Source organism: Sinohyriopsis cumingii, chromosome 6 (genome assembly GCF_028554795.1).
Source record: "Sinohyriopsis cumingii isolate HCF-2022 chromosome 6, ASM2855479v2, whole genome shotgun sequence".
NCBI lineage: Eukaryota > Metazoa > Mollusca > Bivalvia > Unionida > Unionidae > Sinohyriopsis > Sinohyriopsis cumingii.
In genome coordinates this window covers 127,382,851-127,405,222 of record NC_142966.1, presented here as the reverse complement: position 1 = coordinate 127,405,222, position 22,372 = coordinate 127,382,851, and the positions used below count along the sequence as shown (strand labels likewise).

Genomic DNA, 22,372 nt, shown 5'->3' with positions numbered 1-22,372 from the left:
AAACTGCACAGACTCAGATCTGTTGGTGCATAATGCACCAGCATATCTGGGTCTGTCCAGCTGAACTCATATTATAAGCAAGTATATATGGTAAGTAGGTATGATTACAGAGGAGCCTTGTTAATCCAGACACCTTGCTATTTAGACATAATTCAATGGGAACAGAATTCCTAAATGTTAATGTGCTCCGTTAATCAAGAACTCCATGTTCCAGATCACGAAATCAAAATCAGGAACCAAAGTATAAAATTACTATAAAATTTGTCTTGATAATCCAGAAATAATCTGTCTGAAAATTTGAAAAATCATATATGAAAATTTGGAGGTGTGTCAATCTCTGTTTGGTCAAATTCTAGTGGTATGTTAAAGTTATCATTATCACGTGATCATATGTGTGGAAATGCTGAGTATCATGACCATATTGTAACCAGCGATTGTATAAACAATATCTGTTTTAGCTAGTTGCTGATGAGGGTGTTAATAATTAAATAAACACTGGGATCAAATCGTCCACCCTTTTTGACATAGCAGGGTTAATAAATTAACTATGCATTAAGCCTCTTTGGTGTTTACCATTTGTATGTAACAATTAGTTTATTGATGGCTGTACAAATACAGTTGATTTATTTACGCTGTGGACAGTATAGGGATTCATTTCTAAATAAAATGGGATGTCAATTATCAGCTCATTAACAGCTGTAATATACAACTTATACAATAAAATGACTGCATTTTGTTAGTTTACCATAACACATGTTATAATAATGTGAAATAAACACAAGTCAATAGATGTATTCATTAATTTATTTCAACCATTACTGAATATACAGTACATTTACAGCTAGCATATATATGTGCATGTATACGATATGATAACAACATCATAAAATAAAAATGTGCTTGATTGAATTATCTGGAAAACTCGTTAATCTGGACATATTCACAGTGAATGAAGGTGTCTGGATTAACAAGGCTCCACTGTACTTAAGAAGTGTCAATGCTTCATTGACAAAAAAAAATTACCAGTATTTTCATCACCATGAAATCAGTACCAGCAGTGCACTTAATCTTTCCATCGACGTCACTGGTATTTTGACATTGTAAAGAAATAATCCTGAATCGGATTCGTGGATTAAAATTTACAGTGTGCAAAGTCTTTCAAATTTTCTTGTAGGAAAAACAGCATTTTTTATATAACAGTATGTTATTTTTTTATAAATACAGTGTACAAAATAATGTTATGGGTATTTTAGTTTCATGAATATGATTTGAAAAGGTCACTGAATTTGTACCGAAAAATACTTGTGTGGAATCAATAGACCGGCAGGCCAACTCGGTCTTCATCAACCACTACCTAACAGCTCATATAAACGAATATCTTAAAGTACAACTTGAATAACCATACAAACATAAACATGCCCATGAGCACACCATATCTGATAATACTAGAAAACTTAATATTTTTTAAATGACTAAGCAACCACTATTTAAGACATTTTCAATTTTTTCTGCTGTATGATTAACTGTAAATATAACCAGCATCACCATCTACTGTATAAATTTGCTTTTTAAGTCCAACTGCAAACTGCATAGATCCAGATCTGTCATTGCATAATGAACCAGCCGATATAGGTCTGTGCAGTTTGTTGGGAAGCAATCAGTAGAAGACTCAAGACAGCAAGTGCATTATGCAATGGCATTTACAGATGAACACATCTTATAAGTGAGTATATAAAGCAATTTTCATAACAATACTATCTGAATGGTCAACTATGCTTTAATAGTTGTATCCATTTGGAATCTGACAGATTTCTAGTGCTGTTGTCAGTATTTATGCATTACAAAAAGAACAACTTAAAAAAGCACTTAGTCAAATCTGTGCATTACAACCCTCAGTAGATCTGCAAAAAAGCATACAAACCAAATTTTTCTAAGTAAATACAATTGTATTGATTTATGATTCATTGGGACATTTACATGTGTATCTTGTATACAGGTTTTCTCTATGCAGAGGTAGGCACTATATACAGGTATGCATATAAGTAGTGACATGAGGCCCAAGAAAGCCTGATATTGTTCACCTGGCAAATATTGCACAAAAAATTCTTCGCCCAGCATCATAGGAAGTTAGGATCTTTTGAAAAGATTCATCTGTATTGTTGAAATTTACATGTGTTTTTCATTGGGATGATGGACTAGAAGTGCAAACATGGCTGGGCAACCAAATGCCCTTTTTGCTTTCCACTTAGATAACATCTACATACACCAATGCCATGACAGCAAATAGGTTTTACACTGATGCTGCCATGATGTTTGAGATAATTTTTCACAATTATTTATTAGAATCAGCCAAACCATTCTAAAGTTTACACCTAGTTGCTCGGAAAGTAATCAAGGGCACAATTTTAAAAGAGCATGTAGGTCCAATACACTATTCCTACCAGACTTGCTCAAATTGCCCAAGCAGTTTTTGAGGCAAGTTGAAAAGATGTGAAGGATGCATGACAGATATACCATAAACTCAAACCACAGCATTAGCTACCTACACTTAAAATTATAATACAATTTCAAATAAAACCTACAAATAAAACAGACATTAAAAAAAGTTGCCAAATTCAAATTGCACATGAAAATATGAAATGCTTTATAGGCATGCCTGCAGCTCAATGTAAATGCATAAGATCACATGGTATTGGCTAAAATGATGCAAAATTTGTGAAAATTCTCTCATCTACTCTATTTATTTTCTTCACGAGACTTCTTTTTCATCACTGAATTTTACATACCTGTACCTTATACACTTGCTTGCAAGCTGAATCCAAATGCAAACCGCACAGACCCAGATCTGCCATCACAATAAACTGGCATATCTGGGTATATGTAATTTGTCTGGAGTAATCTGTAGAACAGACAATATAACCCTGATCTGCTGGTGCATTATGTGATAACAGAGTGGGTTCTATGTTGTTTGCAGTTGGACTCGACTTACAAGCAAATACAGGCAGTATGTCTTCTAAACCAGCCATTAGACTGTAAGATTGCAATGGTTCCAATTATTTCAATTACATGATTTGTTTAATGAAACACTAGAGCATAAACTAAGATTCATGGTCTATTCCAGGACGCACATTCATGAGATTCATGCAAGGTTCTAAAAACCGTGCCAAATTATTACAAGAGTGCAATAATCCCTACCTTTTCTCCTTTGTTAGTTTCCTTCTATTGTTTAGAAAATTCCCTTTTTTTTTTCAAATGCCTGGGGGAATTCACCCCCAAAATTTCAGTTCAGGAAAATATCTTGTAAGATTCCAACAAACCAATTATTTTAATGATATATACAGTGAAATACTCCAGCATGAAATACCATGGTTTTAGTTCATTTATCGACCCTAAATGGGTTTAAACCTCAATTTGAGAATGAGGCAACTTCAGTTCTTCTTCAGGTAAAGTGCTACGAATTAGTCACCAAAGTCATTAGAAAGTGTACATAATAGCTGGAAAGAATACATAATCACTAAAAGGTATAGTCACTGAAAAGTACACAAGGTTACTAGATAGTATACATAGTCAACAGAAAGTATAGTCACTAGAAAGAATACGTAGTCAATAGAAAGTGTACATAATCACTAGAAATTGTACATAATAGAAAGTATTCATAATCACCAGAAAGCATAGTCACTACAAAGTATACATAGTTACTAGATAGCATACAGTCACCAGAAAGTATACAGTCACCAGAAAGAATAGTCACTAGAAGTATGCATAATCAATAGAAGTATATACAGCTGTAGTCACTAGAAAGTAAATAGAGTTACAAGATATTATACATGGTCAATAGAAATATATAATCACCAGAAAGTATAGTCAGTATACATAGTTACTTGAAAGTGCACATAGTCAATGAAAAGTATACATATTAAAAAGAAAGTATACATAGTTAATATAAAGTTTGCATAGTCAATGGAAAGTATACAACATACTAAAAATGTGTATGCAACTTGCTTACCAGACATGTTAAATTACAGTATCATGTATATGATAAAATGAATTCTAACTTTTGAGAAGCTTTTGCCAAAAAAAAAATTTTGTTACTCCATTTATCAACATTAAATTTCTTGTATCTCTTGCATTTTGTATACCAATGTTTACACCTTCTCTGTGAGTGATACTGCATAAGCGATACAAAATTAAAAACTCAGTGATGTACATAAATATTTGGTAACAATTCAAAAGCTCAGTTTCCCCACTCACATCTCTGGCCTTTATGCAAACAGAAAAACTCGACAAATATAACACAGTAATATTTCATCTACCGCTACTAAGTCACATGATCACAAGATGGCTGTATCTAAATAAGAAACCATATTGTTCATACAGATTTACTGGAAGGATCAGAGTGTTCTAATGATAGTTACGGGAGTAAATAGTTACATGCAAGGCCAATGTACAAAATTTGAACGTGTTCCATATTTATCAATACTACATGGTCCTTTCCAATCACACAACAATTTGCAAGATGATTACATTTTTTTATGGGGGCCCCAAGTGGCCGAGTGGTCTAAAGCGCTCACTGTTACGGATCACTGCCATCTCACCTCTGTCTGCGTGGGTTCGAGACTCGGATTCGGCCAATGTGGATATGTGAGAAAGCTTGCCAGTAGCTTCTCGAGGGTCGGTGGTTCTTTCCGGGGATTTCCCGGTTTCTTCCTCCACCATTAATACTGGCCACCATGTATAGCCTATTGTGTGCTGAAAAATGGCGTTAAACCCTACAACAACAACAACAACAACAACAACATTTTTTTATTCTCAGCAGTATAAAGCTGTATGATATTAAAACCTCAACAACAATTAAGTAACGAGTCCAAACTTACTAGAACCTTAACATTTTTTGGCATTTTCGAAGGAATATATAAGGTAAACAGAAGCATTCTTTACAAGTCAATAATAGGTGATAATACTGAATTAGAAAAAGTGAAATAAATATTAGACAGATGACATACACATAAATACTGGAACATGTCTTTTGTTACTATGTATACTCCTATAAACTGACCCCAACTGCAGACTTTACAAACCCAGATTTTTTGTAGCATAATGCACCAGCAACTCTGTCTATGCAGTTTATATTGACTAATGAGTAGAACAAACACAACAGATTCTGACTTCCATTTGCATTTCACAATGGCTGCAGGTCAGGGTCCATGATGTTTGCAGTTCTACTCATTTTATAATCGAGTATATAGGTCATGATTGTCTCATGTCGTACAAGAAAGACAGCTAGAAAATGAAGTAAATTTGGTCATGGAAATATTAGAAACATGACTAGAAGAGGCTTCTCAATTTAAATTAGCAAGCTATCAACATAAAATTGCAGACTATTTTCCAATAAAAGCTAGAGTATTGCAAAAAAAGATTACAAAAATAATATCAAGTTACTTGTGACTATCATTTCATGAAGAAAGTGGATACAGTATACAGGACTTTCATTTCTATACTGTTCATAAAATGTTTGCATCATGATGTGCAATATTCGAGGTTAATGCCATCATGTTATTAATATTACTTGTAAAACACAACTATACCAATTATCTGGATAACAATTATTGATACAACTGCACCACTTATCTGAATAATAATTATTGATACAACTGTATCAGTTACCTGAATAACAATTATTGATACAACTGTGGCAATTATCTGGATAACTATTATTGATACAACTGCACCACTTATCTGAATAATAATTATTGATACAACTGTATCAGTTACCTGAATAACAATTATTGATACAACTGTGGCAATAATCTGGTTAACCAGTATCGATACAACCATCACAATTATTGGTACAACTATGGCAATCATCTGGATAACTATTATTGATACAACTACCAATTATATGAATAACAATTACTGATGCAGCTGGAAAAATTATCTGGATAACAATTATTGATTCAACTGGAATTATCTGGATAATGGTTACTAATACAACTGGACCAGTTATCTGGATAACAATTATTCAACTGTTGTATGAAAATAAATTTCCCATTTGATTCAAACTGAATGATGACAATAATTTTCCAGATTAATGTCTCCCAAGGAGTCCTGATAATCTAATTTTCTGTATTTAAATACTAAGGAAGAGGCAAAGAAGTGAAATCCATGCATAACATTTCCACGTTTATTATGTACCCATTTTATCTTACAAAGTTGATCTGGCATTGGATTTCTGCATTGCACACCCAGTCTGTCACAGGATAGATGATTTCAGTCACAATTGCATATTGGCATACCAAGATATACAGAACCGAACTATGTTGATAAGTTTAGGAGGTGTAGCAATAAGATTTTTGACATGTGGTCATATTTTACATCAGTGAGTGCACCATTTTCATTTAGGAGCTCAGGATGAGAGTTTGTGTTTCACGGCAATCCACCACAGTTCAGAAGCAGCAATAACAAACTTGTGCAAACTGATGGACAACAGGCCATCCAATAATGTCTTTTAAAACATATGACTAGCAGAGCCGGAAATTTTAATCAGGGTAAATTTTAGGTTACAGTTTATCATAATAAAAGCACACCAACAATGTCATAAAATGTGTCCCCATCATGCGTATACACATAATAGAAGAGTTATTTCCCTTTGCTCATGTTCATGCCTGTCTACTCTGAAGGTTCATTCTCTTTCTGTGTTCTGAAAAAAACATATTCTCTGCAGATTCTAAATGGCCTCTTCCTTGCCACAGTGTATATTGGATCAAGATTCATAAAGTAAGCACGATTTTTATGCAAGTTTTGATGCAACATTGGGGTATATGATTATTATGGCAAAATTGTGTGGGTACTGTATCCAATACAGTAGTATAGTTCAAACTATACTATAGATGCAATGGTACTGGTTACAGTATACATATTATACAGTTAAATGATCATTTGGATAATAAATAGCAAATTAATTGCTTTGATAAAAGTTTGGACTACAAAAATAAATGTCCAGTAATGTTACAATAACAATCAAAAACAAAAAATAAAACCAAACAAAAATAGTATCCATTATGATATGTATAAGAGTACTTACTTTTTATACCTGCTATAAGTCAGATCCAACTGCAGACATGAAATATCTTAAACTGCCATCACATTAGGTACCTGCAGATCAGGGTTAATACTGATTGTTCTTAACAAACTGCATAGGTCCCTATCTGCCAATGCAGAAATGGCATATCAGGGTTAATGTAGTTTGCAGACGGATCCAACTTATATGCCAGTAGATAGAGTACATATATATATATATATATATATATATATATATATATATATATATATATATCACTAGGTAAAAGACATTTGTAGGTAACATGTAACCACCATTTCCATCAATCAAACAAAACCAGTATTTAAGCACTTTACAGAGACAAAAAGTGAAAAGGCTCCATTTTGAACAGTGCTTCTTCAATATGTCAGTTAATTATGTTGCCCAGATGTGGAAAAACTGCTAATTCTAAAGTTATACAGATTTAATTATGAAGTAATGATTTCATTTAGGCAAAGTAATTAATTTCTGACTTTTCTGCAAAGGTAAATTTTCACAGTCTGGGAACCATAATCTGCACATGCCATGCATATAAAAATGAACATCTTCCACACTCTTGTCTGTGTCTATCAGACAGGAACTAAATTACTGATTTTAACTTAGTTCGCTAAATTAACTTATAACTTGTACAGTCTTTCTCAACATATAATTTCATATTCTGAAGACTATTTCATTCATTTTTTTTTCAATACGAGGTCAAATGCGCTCACCGTTATTTATCATTGCCATCTCACCTCTGCCCATGTGACTTTGAGTCTCAGGCTCTGCAAGTGTGGGTATGTTAGAAAGCTTACCAGTAGCTTCCTGTGGGTTTCCTGGGCTCTTTCTCCACCAGTTATACTGGCTGCCATATATAGCCTATCATGTTCTGAAAAATGGCATTAAACCCAAAACAACTGTTTTTGAAGGTCTGAGAAATGATTTTTGAAAATTGATATGCATTTCACAAATATCTAGGACGAATGAATACACATGTGTGTTGAAGTATATCCTTTTTTCATGACAGCACAAAGTATCACAAATATCGTTGATTCCTTTAAAGACCTAAGTCATCATAGAACTCAAGTCTAACAGAGCCATAACTCAATACAATTTTGCAAGAAAACATTACAATTCAATATCTGCTTCATGTAGGTGTTCTAACTATAAATCTTCATATAAAATTTGGTTTCAAAACATGAAATCATTCAGAAACTACTGAGTGTAAAGTTTCAGTTCAAAGTTGGTGGGCCAGGACTACATAAAATTCTGCCATAAAGAGGTGAAAATCAAACTTAACATTGTTTTCTTCATGTAAAGCCTGATACTAGCTTCATTTCAACTCCAGAAGTCCCTCAAAACTTACTGAGCAGAAACAAACTTGAGAGATCAAGTTCTAATTGAACCAATGACCATAACCCTGTTATTGTTTCCCTGAAAATGATGAAAATTGAACCTGACTTCCATTTTGTCAATATAATGCCCAATACTTAATTTGACTTCAATCCATTTAGTCCTTCATGAGATCTTGATCACAAAAACAAAGTGACAGTAAAATTCAGAGTCAAATACAAGTCTTAATTTAAATTTTGCTGGAAAATAGTGAAAATCAAGCTTAACCCAGGTCTTATAAAAGTAACAGAAGCTAAACTGACTTTGAAATATGCTCAGTCAGTGCATCAAACTTTATTTGAATTTCTTTTTCAAAACTTTCCAATGAAAATTTATTGAAGAAAAAAAGCTCTCTGGCTTGACCTGTATGTCATGCAAAACAAACAAAGCATTACATATATATGTATGTGACCTTGATCTCAATAAAACTACATGTATGTTGCTTTTTCTACAGGCAAAATGTACATAGAAGAAATCTAGCATACAAGTAAGTGCTTTAGGAACAAAAGCGGGCAGGTAAAAAACCCAATTTATTAGTATGCTGATGTTGTCAGGTGCTGGGAATAACTGGCATATAACACCCTAACTAAGTTGCAGATTTCATGTACATTGTAGCTATTATGCATACAGCCAGCACAACACTTGTACCGAGTTTAACCCATAAACATAGAAGTCGTTAGTGAGAAAAATGGGTCCAAGATCAACTTTCACCTTGGGTGATTTAGAATTATGCCAGAAACACCTTTACTAAATTCCATGAATACAGCACAAAAACAACTTGAGACCTGCCAATAACACAAAATGTTTACCCTGGGGTTAACCTGTAAACAACATTTATTATTGTATAAGATTGGGTCACTTTAAACTTCTTTCCTGGTTCTTAAGATGGTTGTTAAAAATGATGCAGATTATGATCATTAGTAATTAGTAATACTCAGCACCATAATTATCTTTGGAATTTGACATTTTTGGCATATCACACTGCCTTCATCAGTGACTAATGTTGATCAGATGACATAACTGTGATACAAGAAAACTGGCATAGATTGCTGGTAATTCAAGCCCCTCATCCCTGTTAAGGGACCAATGACACTCCAACAATGTGTTCCTTGATACTTGTTTCTAACACATTACCTGTTTCTCTAATGTAGTCATTCTCACAGTCATTACATTTGATATAACAGACAACACATTTTTTCTTCTTCAAATTTTCTGTTTTGTCCTTCACGTAAGTTGTTGTTTTAAAAAGCTGTATGGTTTGTGATATACATTGATCCCCGTCTCCTCAAATCATGTCACTGATGAAAGCAGTGTGATATTACCAAAACTTTTAAAATCTTATGTTATTTATGCTCTGAGTATGGGAATTTACTAATGATCATGAAATATCCAGTATGGGAATTTACTAATGATCATGAATTATCCAGCATGGAAATTTACTAATGATCAAGAAATATCCAGTATGGGAATTTACTAATGATCATGATTTATCCATATGGGAATTTACTAATGATCATGAATTACCCAGTATGGAAAATTATTACTGATCATGAAATATCCAGTATGGAAAATTATTAATGATCATGAATTATCCAGTATGGAAAATTACTAATGATCATGAATTATCCAGTGTGGGAAATTATTAATGATCATGAAATATCCAGTGTGGGAATCTACTAATGATCATGAATTATCCAGTATGGGAATTTACTAATGATCATGAATTATCCAGTATGGAAATTTACTAACGATCATGAATTATCCAGGGTGGGAATTTACTAATGATCATGAATTATCCAGTGTAGGAATTTACTAATGACTATCCAGTATGGGAATTTACTAATGATCATGAATTGTCCAGTATGGGAATTTGCTAATGATCATGAATTATCCAGTATGGGAATTTACTAATGATCATGAATTATCCTGTGTGGGAATTTACTAATGATCATGAATTATCCAGAGCAAGGGGCAACAAGTTCAGATGTCCCGTGATCAAGTTCTGTGAAAGTTTCATGAATATAGATTTGCTTGAAAGAATGTCTTTATATCAAGATCAAACTTTAACAACAATGGCCATTTGTGTGGAAAAAAAGTAGGTCAATGTCACCTACATTCTCTACAGATGGTTCAGAACAATACAAGGAATATCCTAAAGTAAGTTCCATGAAAATACGGTGCATAAAGCAATGGCTGTAAATGAACAAAACTTGTATACATTGATAGACTGAAGATGACTCTGACAATGCTGGGGCTCACATGTACTTCCCTCAGGTGAGGTAAAAAATATTTTCACAATTTACTCAGTAGCCATGTACACAGCAAGTAGGTCACAGTGACCTACTTTTGAGCATGGTCTAGCAACTACAAAGTCTGCACAAATGGTACACAAAGTTGAATATAACCAATTTAAAAAGAGTTGGGTACCTATGCCTAGAGATGCAAGATAATAGGAGTTAAAATTCCACCACCCCCAGTGTCAGAACTAGGGGTCAGACTGAGTAAGAAACAAACTTTGGCATAAAACTGGTGTCTGGGGGTCCCTGAAGCATAAATGAGGGTAAAGGGAAACACTGTACCAAAATGCACAACCCCCGCATAGTCAGTGCTGCAAAAACAATTAAGTCTAAATGACCTCCGTTTACAAAGGACCTACTTCTGATAAAATGATGTATTAAACCTTTTGGTGAAAATACATACTTGTACCAAAGTTTACAACAATGTAGACAAGGGTGTAGGAAATTCCAACATAAAAGAAACAATTGTATAATGCCAGGAATATGGAAAAAGCATTTGTGCACCTAGATGCACATGAATTAAAAATTATTCTTTATTCAATGTGGGACTGGCTTAATAAGGACAACCATCATTTTGGAGTCATCAGGATTGTCGATGCTAATGGTGATGGCAAGATGTCGAGATCTTGTGCAGACATAAGAATCCACCATTTCCAGCTGTATTACTTTGTTTGCGTCGTTGTAAATTATAACACTTGCCTGGACAAGCGCCTCGCCATTGATTGTTGCCGACTCATGACAATAAAATTGGAGACTCCAATTGCAGGAATCAGGATTCTTACGATATGTGATTTTCCAGTCACCTTCTCTGATCTCTGATGGTACAGGTCCAGCATACGTTTTTACATCCACTTGGATGCCAAATCGAAGTGTGTTCTGCATTCGTACTGTGTCAACGGCAAGATCCATGTAGTTACGTGGCAAATAAAATTGATCTTGGAAGGACACACCTAACAGTGCCTGTGACAGACAAAGGGATCGAAATCGGTATGCTTTACTGATCAGCTCTTTCACAATTTCCCTGCACTCTTCCTTTTGTATTAAGTCTCCCCTCTCTATACTGTATAACTGCTGGACCATCATCTGTGGAAAGCGGATCAGGGGCAGCAGTCGTGTAGCATTATCCTGCAAATTTTCATAATGCGACTCTATATAAAGCCACTTAACAAGCGCCTGATACAGGATGTACTCATTTGATATTACCAGCTCAGAGTTGCTCAAAATATCATAAACAAAATCTGTATCCATACTAACCCACTCATCTGAGTTCAACACGGCTTCAACGTTCCACGAAATGGTCTTGGTACACTGATTTATCAGTTCCGGCAGATTGAGTGCTTTTGCCCAGGAGTACCAAGACAGAGCATTCTGGACCTGAGGTGATTTCGAGTGCTTCACCATGTATCCCATACAGAGTGATTTCAGGGACGCTACATTGTACTTGTCCGCAAGACACAATATTCCAACTGCAGTCTCCACTGTGATAGTTATTTCTGCCGTATAAAAAAATTTCAAGAAATGGTCAAACACTGCTTGACATATTTCACTCTCTTTTAATGCAATAGTCCTCTCTTTACTCTGTGTCCAGTTTTCATCATAAAGCATGGTCCGAAACACATCACTTGATGTGGCCAAAACAAATCGATGAGAGTGAAATTTCTGTTCACCAATTTCTATCTCAACATCACTTAGAGCCTCACTGTTGTAGAAATGTGATACACTGCGAATAAAATTCTGCTCGTCTCTAAGAACCTCGGTGTTGTCTTGCACAGAACTCACAGCTTCCTCCACAACTGGATCATCAAGAACTTCTTGCTCCATAATCTGAAATTTAATGAACAAATAAAAAACTGAATTTCTTCATCTGCTCTCATGTTCTTTATCACTCAGTGTATCAAGATAAATATTATGGCATTAAAAAAAAATTAGAAAATAATAAAAAAAACTTTGTCAAGAAACCCTGGTGAAGAAAATAAAAAATTAACTTTACCAAGAAACCCAGGTGGTATTTCAGCCACTGGAGACAAAAATTCAGATCTATCTTATTTTAATGTTAATTAAAAGGTCTCTAAAGTCTTCCTCAATCAAAGCATAAATCATCTTAAATTCATTTTTATTATGGCTGTGCTATTTAACTGGGGATTGTAAATTATCTCTACCTTGCTTCCATGTAGCCATGGCCGTCATAAGTATCCACTTAACAAAAATGGTGCCATGGGCAAATATTGCCTTTGGTACGTCCCACTTAGAACAAAAAAACACTTAAAACTGCACAAAATGGTGCCCCCTACCCCATGAGCTTGACACCTTGGGCAATTACCCATATCGACTACCCCTCACAATAATCCAGCATTAAAGTACAGCCATATCCAGGCACAAGATAAAATTACTTCAAGTCTGGTTATCAACTTTGGAGAGGCAAATAAAACTGTCAACTTATTATGTCTACTACCCACACTGCCTTGTCAGTGACTGTGTACTAAAGTCATCTTTTGTTTGTTGTTGTGGGTTTAATGCCTGTTTTCACATGACATATTCAACATAATGTTCAGTATATTTGGTACTTGAAAACCCGGACATTTTTATCCATGGCAAGCTACTGACTGGCAAGCTTTCTCTCCAATGGCCGAACCTGAGATTCAGAAAGGCTCTCCGATATAAAAAAAACAGATTTGGATCTTTGTGGGCATAAGAGATGGTGTTGTCATCAGTGTAATTATATAGTTCTGCTTCTTTGGTTAAAGAAAACATGTGATTTATATAGATATTAAATATATGAGGTCCCTAGAGTTACTTATGTTAAAGTCCCAAATTGACATCATTTTTTCAGGGCCCCCGAGTGGCTGAGTGGTCTAAAGTGCTCTCCGTCATGGATCACTGCCATCTCACCTCTGTCTATGTAGGTTCGAGTCTCAGGCTCGGCCAATGTGGATATGTGAGAAAGCTTGCCAGTAGCTTCCTGTGGGTCGGTGGTTCTTTCCGGGGATTTCCTGGGTTCTTCCTCCACCATTAATACTGGCCGCCATGTATAGCCTATCTTGTGCTGAAAAATGGCGTTAAACCCAACAACAACATCTTGTTTTCAGTTATAGCAACAGTCACATAGGTCATGTATGTGCATTTACTATTTTAAATAAAATATAAGTTATTTTAAAATTTAACACTACTTTTCTTGAACGAAAGTAGATTCAATCCTGATTATTGATTGCTCTGCACTTAATCTGTCACCAAGAACCTTCCAGATGATAATTATCTATCGCTATGGACTTTTACAGTGGTGGCCATGTACTAAACTTGGTCAAAATAAGAGCACTTTGAGTGGAATCATCACAATAGAGGGTAGTACAAGTTTGTTTATTGATATATGTTTAGCTTTCATTGTGACATCACAGCGCATGACATTCAATCCGGATTGTACTGGATCAGACCAATAGGTTCATTTCATCCAAAAACATCTGCGTACTTTAACATTGATTTTGCAATATGCACCTCTCAAGGCATCTAAATAATAACCTTCCAAAGGAATATGGATGTATATGAATCCAAATGAAGTGAATACTTGCCACTTAAATGTATGTAGAATCAAATTCTAAAAAATAACACCCATTACTAAAATAGTCAGTGCCTACATGACCCTCGTGACTAGTGCTATAGATAAGTAGTTTTGACCATATTCTGATAAATGCTATAAGCTTTCATCTTTTCAATGATGGGACTTTACGTAAGACTGATGAAGTCCTTGAATAGGTCCATTAGGACTGCACTAACATTGAAGCCTTTGTCCAGAGCTCTCATCCAGTCCTAACCAATCTCAATGATTTGATTTGACATCCAAACCATCTTCTAATAGCAGAGAAAAAATTATGAAATACTTTTTAAAAATGTAATTGGAACTGAAAACATAGCAGCCTTACAAAATTTTGTACAGGAAATAATTAAATACTAACATGGATATAGTTCCCATTTTCTATGGTCTTAAATGCTTTGTAAATTTGTATTTTCTGTGCTTCTTTGAGATGATCTGGAAATTTCTCTTGTTTAGTGCAATTATTATAGAATATGCTAATTTTTAAGCAGTGAACATAACTTGAGAATTTTAGGCTGTATATGTACAGTGTTTTTAGCATGTATATGTATAGGATGTAGGATGTATATGTATGGTGTTTTTAGTATGTATATGTATGGTGTATAAAATGTAGGATGTATATGTATGGTGTTTTTAGTATGTACATGTATGGTGTATAGGATGTAGGATGTATATGTATGGTGTTTTTAGTATGTATATGTATGGTGTATAGGATGTAGGATGTATATGTATGGTGTTTTTAGTATGTATATGTATGGTGTATAGGATGTAGGATGTATATGTATGGTGTTTTTAGTATGTATATGTATGGTGTATAGGATGTATATGTATGGTGTATAGGATGTATATGTACGGTGTTTTAAGTATGTATATGTATAGGATGTAGGATGTATATGTATGGTGTTTTTAGTATGTATATGTATGGTGTATAGGATGTAGGATGTATATGTATGGTGTTTTTAGTATGTATATGTATGGTGTATAGGATGTAGGATGTATATGTATGGTGTTTTTAGTATGTATATGTATGGTGTATAGGATGTAGGATGTATATGTATGGTGTTTTTAGTATGTATATGCATGGTGTATAGGATGTAGGATGTATATGTATGGTGTTTTTAGTATGTATATGTATGGTGTATAGGATGTAGGATGTATATGTATGGTGATTTTAGTATGTATATGTATGATGTATAGGATGTAGGATGTATATGTATGGTCTTTTTAGTATGTATATGTATGGTGTATAGGATGTAGGATGTATATGTATGGTGATTTTAGTATGTATATGTATGATGTATAGGATGTAGGATGTATATGTATGGTGTTTTTAGTATGTATATGGTGTATACGATGTAGGATGTATATGTACGGTGTTTTTAGTATGTATATGTATGGTGTATAGGATGTAGGCTGTATATGTATGGTGTTTTTAGTATGTATATGCATGGTGTATAGGATGTAGGATGTATATGTATGGTGTTTTTAGTATGTATATGTATTGTGTACAGGATGTAGGCTGTATATGTATGGTGTTTTTAGTATGTATATGTATGGTGTATAGGATGTAGGATGTATATGTACGGTGTTTTTAGTATGTATATGTATGGTGTATAGGATGTAGGATGTATATGTATGGTGTTTTTAGTATGTATATGCATGGTGTATAGGATGTAGGATGTATATGTATGGTGTTTTTAGTATGTATATGTATGGTGTATAGGATGTAGGATGTATATGTATGGTGTTTTTAGTATGTATATGTATTGTGTACAGGATGTAGGCTGTATATGTATGGTGTTTTTAGTATCAAGATATTTCATAACAGCCACAACATTCAAGTACAGTTTCAAACAGCTGTGACACCACTCTGGTGGTCCACCTTTGATGTGGGAGGTTCTGAGATCAGAGCCCGGCTGAATCATAGCTAAGACTGATAAAAATGGTACTAATAGCTGCCTCACTAGGCGCTCAGCATCAATAGGTTAGTGTTAGGACTGGTCAGCTCTGGTGTCAGGATAATGTGACTGGGTGGGACATCATGCTACATGTCTGCAGCATGATGCCCCAGTGTTAAACATCACTATAAACTGCCATGCTGCAGACATTGTAGTGATATAACTCAAACTGTTAAAGTTAAAATCCAACAACACAAACAGATGTGAGAAAATCACATTCAACTGCTACAGAAGTTCTGATAAGAAAACTTGTTTTATAAAATACTTTTACGTGTTATGGGCATACAGGATGATAATCAAAACAACAAATATTAGACATATGAAAAGTCACTATTGGATGATATTTTCAGAAAGCAAAAACCCCCCAAACTAAGACCCACTCTATACATGTACACAATTCATAAAGCATAAACCCCTGATCTAAGACCCACTCTATACATGTACAGAATTCATAAAGCATAAACCCCTAAACTAAGACCCACTCTATACATGTATGCAATTCATAAAGCATAAACCCCTAAACTAAGACCCACTCTATACATGTATGCAATTCATAAAGCATAAACCCCTAAACTAAGACCCACTCTATATGCATACAGAATTCATAAAGGCCATATATAAAAGTGTACAGCCCAAAACAAATAGAAAAGAATTATATTCAGTCATTTTGGGAAACTTACAAGCTTTGTCATAAAGTTCAGAAGGCAATCATTGAAATCTTAAAATGTTTAGCCTTCTAATATTTATCAATCAAAACCAATAGATTGTAACAATACTCACTCATGCCCCATATTTACAACATGGCAAAAGAAAAGTGGATTGTTAGTTGCAATGAATATGTATCTATCAGGGAAGGGAACCAGTGTTTAAGAAAGCAGGTAGGGTTACCTATTACACTGGTTAAAAGAAAAGTATCAAAGACTTTTTCATAAATAAAATGTCATACTTGGTATCACAAATTAAACATGTATTTTCATACTTGGTAAAACCTGTACTTAATTTGGTATCTATACCATCAACAGTTCATCCTGCTGACATAACTTAATGGCTGACCAATTTGATAAACAGGATTATGTAGTAATGAAAGAAAAACACTGTATGTAAACTATCTTCCAAACTTTACATCATTTTGATTTTACCTCATTTACTATATTCTGATCTTAAAAAATAAAGATAAAAGCATAATTAATATGCAATCTCAGCTCATAACTGAGGCATCCATATCTTGATGAAAATAAACCGAAGAGATCAAAAATATGGCTTCAAGCCTGGTCACAATCTCAGCCAATCAGATACAGGATCACCTCACTGGCTTGCATTGCAATCTCAGCCAATCAAATACAAAATCCCTTCACTGGCTTGCATTGCAATCTCAGCCAATCAGATACAAGATCCCTTCATTGGCTTACATTGCAATCTCAGCCAATCAGATACAAAATCCCTTCATTGGCTTGCATTGCAATCTCAGCCAATCAGATACAAAATCCCTTCATTGGCATGCATTGCAATCTCAGCCAATCAGACACAACATCCCTTCATTGGCTTGCATTGCAATCTCAGCCAATCAGATACAAGATCACCTCATCAACCTGCCTTGCAGTTTCAGCCAATCAAATACAAGATCACTTCATTAGCCTGCATTGTAATCTTAGCCAATCTGATACAAGATCACCTCATTAACCTACCCTGATCACACTTGCCCTCAAAACTTCTCAAGATCTTGATAATCCACTTCTGATCAAAATCCAAGATCATAATTATGACTTCAAGAGTGGTGATGAGCTAACCATGAAAAATCATCTTATAAATCCACCTGACTCTCAGTCATTACTGAAAAAGCCTAAGTTCATGAAGACAGATTGTTATGTATATTTGAATTAATTTATATTTGATTTATTTTAATCATTTGTTTGTTAGTTTTAATAATTTTTTTTATTCCATTACATGTTATAGTAATGTAACTATGTTTACTGGAATTTGACATTTTCCAGAAATAAGTTTGACCTGACTGTTTTTTCATAAACACCTATTATTAGAACTCTGTATCTTAATGTTAACCTAGTTCCTGACCTTGATACAGAATTAGTAAGAGTTGAAGTAAACAACTTTTTTTATTCATTCTTAGTGTGGATTTATAGGGTGGAATCGAGGCTGTACTGGGTGTATGTGAATAGCCTCTATTTTGAGATTCTGGTTTTACTGGATTTGCACAGTAGTAAAATATAATAGTGATGTATTGACAAATCATTTTAGTTGGGCTTTTAAACACTTCAACGTCAAGGTGGTGTTTTTTTCTGTTGTGACCAGTTGGAGTTTAAATTTTAATTTTTCTTCAAATTATTTGGATTTTAAGAGATCAATACTTTTCCATGGGAATATTTAAGTGCTCCTACAGAATTCTTGGACAAAGACATTTATTGAAATTTTATTCAGAATTCAAACACTGGAATATTATTGTTTGTGGATCAACAAAGAACTGTTGACACGTCAATACTATACTGGCTTCAGTATATTCAGTATATTCGCCTTCCATTTTGGATTTTTCTTGGGACTTGAACTCAAATTCATTAGAACATTGTATTACTAGGACTTATAAGATTTAATTCTTGGATTATTTTTGGATTTGATTCATAAAACGATAATTTTTTTTTCTTCTTCTCATTGTTACCTTGTTTTTCTAGGGAAATATATTATTTATTTACGTTTACAAAGCTTCTTGTCTTCACTTTTTTCTTGTTACTGTTTATATGAGCCTAAACATGTAACAAGAAGCATACATTGTACATCTGATCAAAATCTTATTCATTATCAAACCCATCCAAGACCTTGCTGATACAAAGCCATATTGCAAGTTCAAGGGTTCTTTACAAACTTTACCAATGAGATTCAAAGTCAACTCATTATTACATGAGGTTGTAGTTCATTACCAAACTCATCTGAGCTCTGAATGATATAAGCATACATTCCAAGTTTGATCAGAAATATAGCATCCAGAGCAGTAACAAGCCCAGAAAATCATACAAAATCACTTAATATGAATGGATCTCATTCATTTTCAAACTTTTCTGAGATCCAAATGATATAAGCGCATACTGCAAGCTTGATCAGAAATATGGCCATCAGTGGTAACAAGGTTAGCCAACCTGGTGCAAGATAACCACATTAATTTGTATGAATCTCGCTCATTATCAAACTCATCTGAGATTTTGATGCTATAAACAATACTGCACACCTGAGACTTTGATGCTATAAACAATACTGCACATCTGAGACTTTGATGCTATAAACAATACTGCACATCTGAGACTTTGATGCTATAAACAATACTGCACATCTGATTAAATCATATCACAAATATCAACTCCAGAGTGGCAACAAGCAGTGTTCAACAGTTTGATATATTACATGCATTGGTCATTCAGTGGCATGCAGAGCAGTTGCAGGGCTGTAACAAAAGTTCACTTACCCTTACTGCCAAGTCATGTGTCATTATTGGTTGTCTTATGTTAGATATAGGAAGATTTCTGAGTTCCACAAAGGAGTATAGAGCTTCATTTGTGCCTATAGTTGTTCACCCAGGTTACACTGCAATATATATATCTGGGCAGTGGGATTATCAATCAATATACGCATTAAAACAAAGCTTAAGAGTCTGTTGTAACATCAAATAAGGACAGTTTCTGTGCCTGGAAAGACATTCACTATGTTTTATTCTCATTGTAATGTGTGCTTCTGGATCAAATAACAAAATGCACTGATGATTCCATTATATTCTTTGTTATTGTGGAATGATTTGGGATTTTGAAGAATAATGGGACACTGGAGTTTAGAATTAAAGATTTATTTGTTATTTTGTCAATTTTTGCTGATTCAGATTAACTTTATGAAATAAATTATTATGGTATGATAATTGGTGGATATTATGAGATTATCTGGAATTTGGTACATTTTTATCTATTGGAATTCACTGGGAGTTTGTGGTACAGCTGCTTCTTTCTTCAAATTATCTGGGACTAATTGGAACTTTCCCTTTTTTAGCAGTTTAAGAAAGTTCCATGAACATTTTACAGGTGGTATTCAGAAATCTGACTTTGATAAATGATAAAATCAAGCTGATTGAATGTTGTAACAAAACATGTATAACACACACTGAGAATTTATATCGGAACAGTTCATCAAATATGTTTTTTTTAAACAAGTAATACTGAGATACATTTCATGCAGAGACTTATGAGTCATCATTAATAATATTGACATTTGTATTCTTGTGCGAGGTATCTATGACAACATTTATGGAACAGCAGAACTGAACTGAATGAAAATGGTAATTTAGAAACAACTCATTTTTATTCTTATAAAAATATTCAGTACAGCATAGAAGTCCTGCAACCGGAACATAACTTGGCCATTTCTGTCAAATCAAGAAATAATATCAGATGTAGTCATAGGGAAATACATTAATTTGATGGGTTTGGCAAATTGCCTCCAACAGAGTGTTCCAAATATGTTGTGAAAGAAAAAGTCGACAATGTTCTAATTGTAACTTTACGCCATATGAACTAAAGTAGTTCCAAATAGTGTTCTCAATGGCAAAGAATTACATCCAAGGCTTTTTTCTTGACCTGATGGAAAAGGCTTAGGATGTTCTGGCTGTATTCATGACTACTTTAAGGTCGCAATCTTATTGTTCTATGCCTAGATGTTTGACCTCTCTGATGGCCTAAGTGGTTAGACCATCCACCTCTGATGCAGGAGGTCAGGGGTTCAAACCTCTGCCGAGTCATAACAGGTGCCTTGCTTGGCACTCAGCATTAAGAGGTTAGTGTTAGGACTGGTCAGCCTAGTGTCAGGATAATGTGGTTGGGTGGGACATGAAGCTACACTTCTGTGGCATGATTCCCCAGTGATAGACATCACTATAGACTGCCACACTGCAGACAATATAGCGACATGACTGAAAAATTGTTAAAGCTACATTAAAAATCCAAATTACACAAACCTTTGATGTTTATGTGACCTTCACATACCCTACCTGCAGTCATTGTTAGCTTGCTTCAGGATCTTCATGCATGGTGATCTATTTTTCATTTGCCCGTCTGCAGGTACTTATACCTGGCGTGAACAATACAGAACAAAACTTGGGATCAACACTGCAACAGAATAGTCAAATCTGTAATGTGATGACAATTATTAATAAACATTAGACTGGTTCTCTGCTTCAATATTTAACTCACTTATTACATAATGAAACAAGTTATTGAGCAATTGGATTAAACTTTATAAATCTGCATTCAACTCATGCTTTTCACACTAAAATTGTTTTTTTAGCTAAAGCAATCTCCATGAGTCACTGTTTTTAGTGTTTTGAGTGGGTCACTGCGAAATTAACTTTAATAATTTAAATTTCCTACCCAAGTGGTTTTTTAGCATTTGATGGGTGGCAAGGATTACACCACAAACCTAATCTGGGTTGCAGACTCAAAAGGTGAAAAACCCTTGAGCTAGAGGAAGTGCTGATGTAACAAGAGGTTTAAGTGGGTATGATATCACTCACCTGTATTACATAACTTAACAGCTGACCATTTTACCGAACAGGCCTATGTAGTATTGTAAGAACTCTGTAATTTTAAAGGTACAGTTAATATGCATAGTCTCTACCTCACAATCAAATTCATCCAAGACCTTAACAATATCAGCTTGTTTGCCAAGTTATATAAAAATTGGATGATAAATATAATCCCTAGATTAAGAGAGGTAACCAACTCACCCAATCAGATGATAAATATAATCCCTAGGTCAAGAGAGGTAACCAACTCACCCAATCAGATGCAGGACCATCTTCTTAATCTCATTTTTTTATAGAACCAGTTATATGCAATTATGATTCAAGCTGATTTACCAACAAATGCAACAAAATCTGATTTAAATTTTATCTCTCAAGTGGTACGCAAACCAAATGCAAGATTACCTCCTCAATACACATATTATCTCATAATCAAACTAAATCAACATCTTTATGATATTATATTTAACTACTCAAATCAAATCTGATTGGAACTATAGT

General features: G+C 34.3%; 1 protein-coding gene across 3 annotated transcripts in view; it reads right to left on the bottom strand.

Moving 5' to 3' along the window:
* Positions 1-786: 786 nt before the first annotated feature.
* The window catches only part of LOC149797918 (BTB/POZ domain-containing protein 17-like), a 54,045-nt gene continuing 32,459 nt past the window's right edge, over positions 787-22,372 (bottom strand). Inside the window, exons 2-3 of one of the 3 annotated variants that reach the window (XM_089962963.1) lie at positions 21,341-21,420; positions 787-12,588 (exon numbers count right to left, since the gene is read on the bottom strand). In XM_089962963.1, the coding sequence (XP_089819089.1) occupies positions 11,302-12,585 (1,284 nt within the window). In that variant the 5' untranslated portion in view covers positions 12,586-12,588; positions 21,341-21,420 and the 3' untranslated portion in view covers positions 787-11,301. Of the gene's footprint in view, positions 12,589-21,340; positions 21,459-22,372 lie in introns of all 3 variants that reach the window. The other 2 variants (XM_089962962.1, XM_089962964.1) reach the window with 2 other exon arrangements.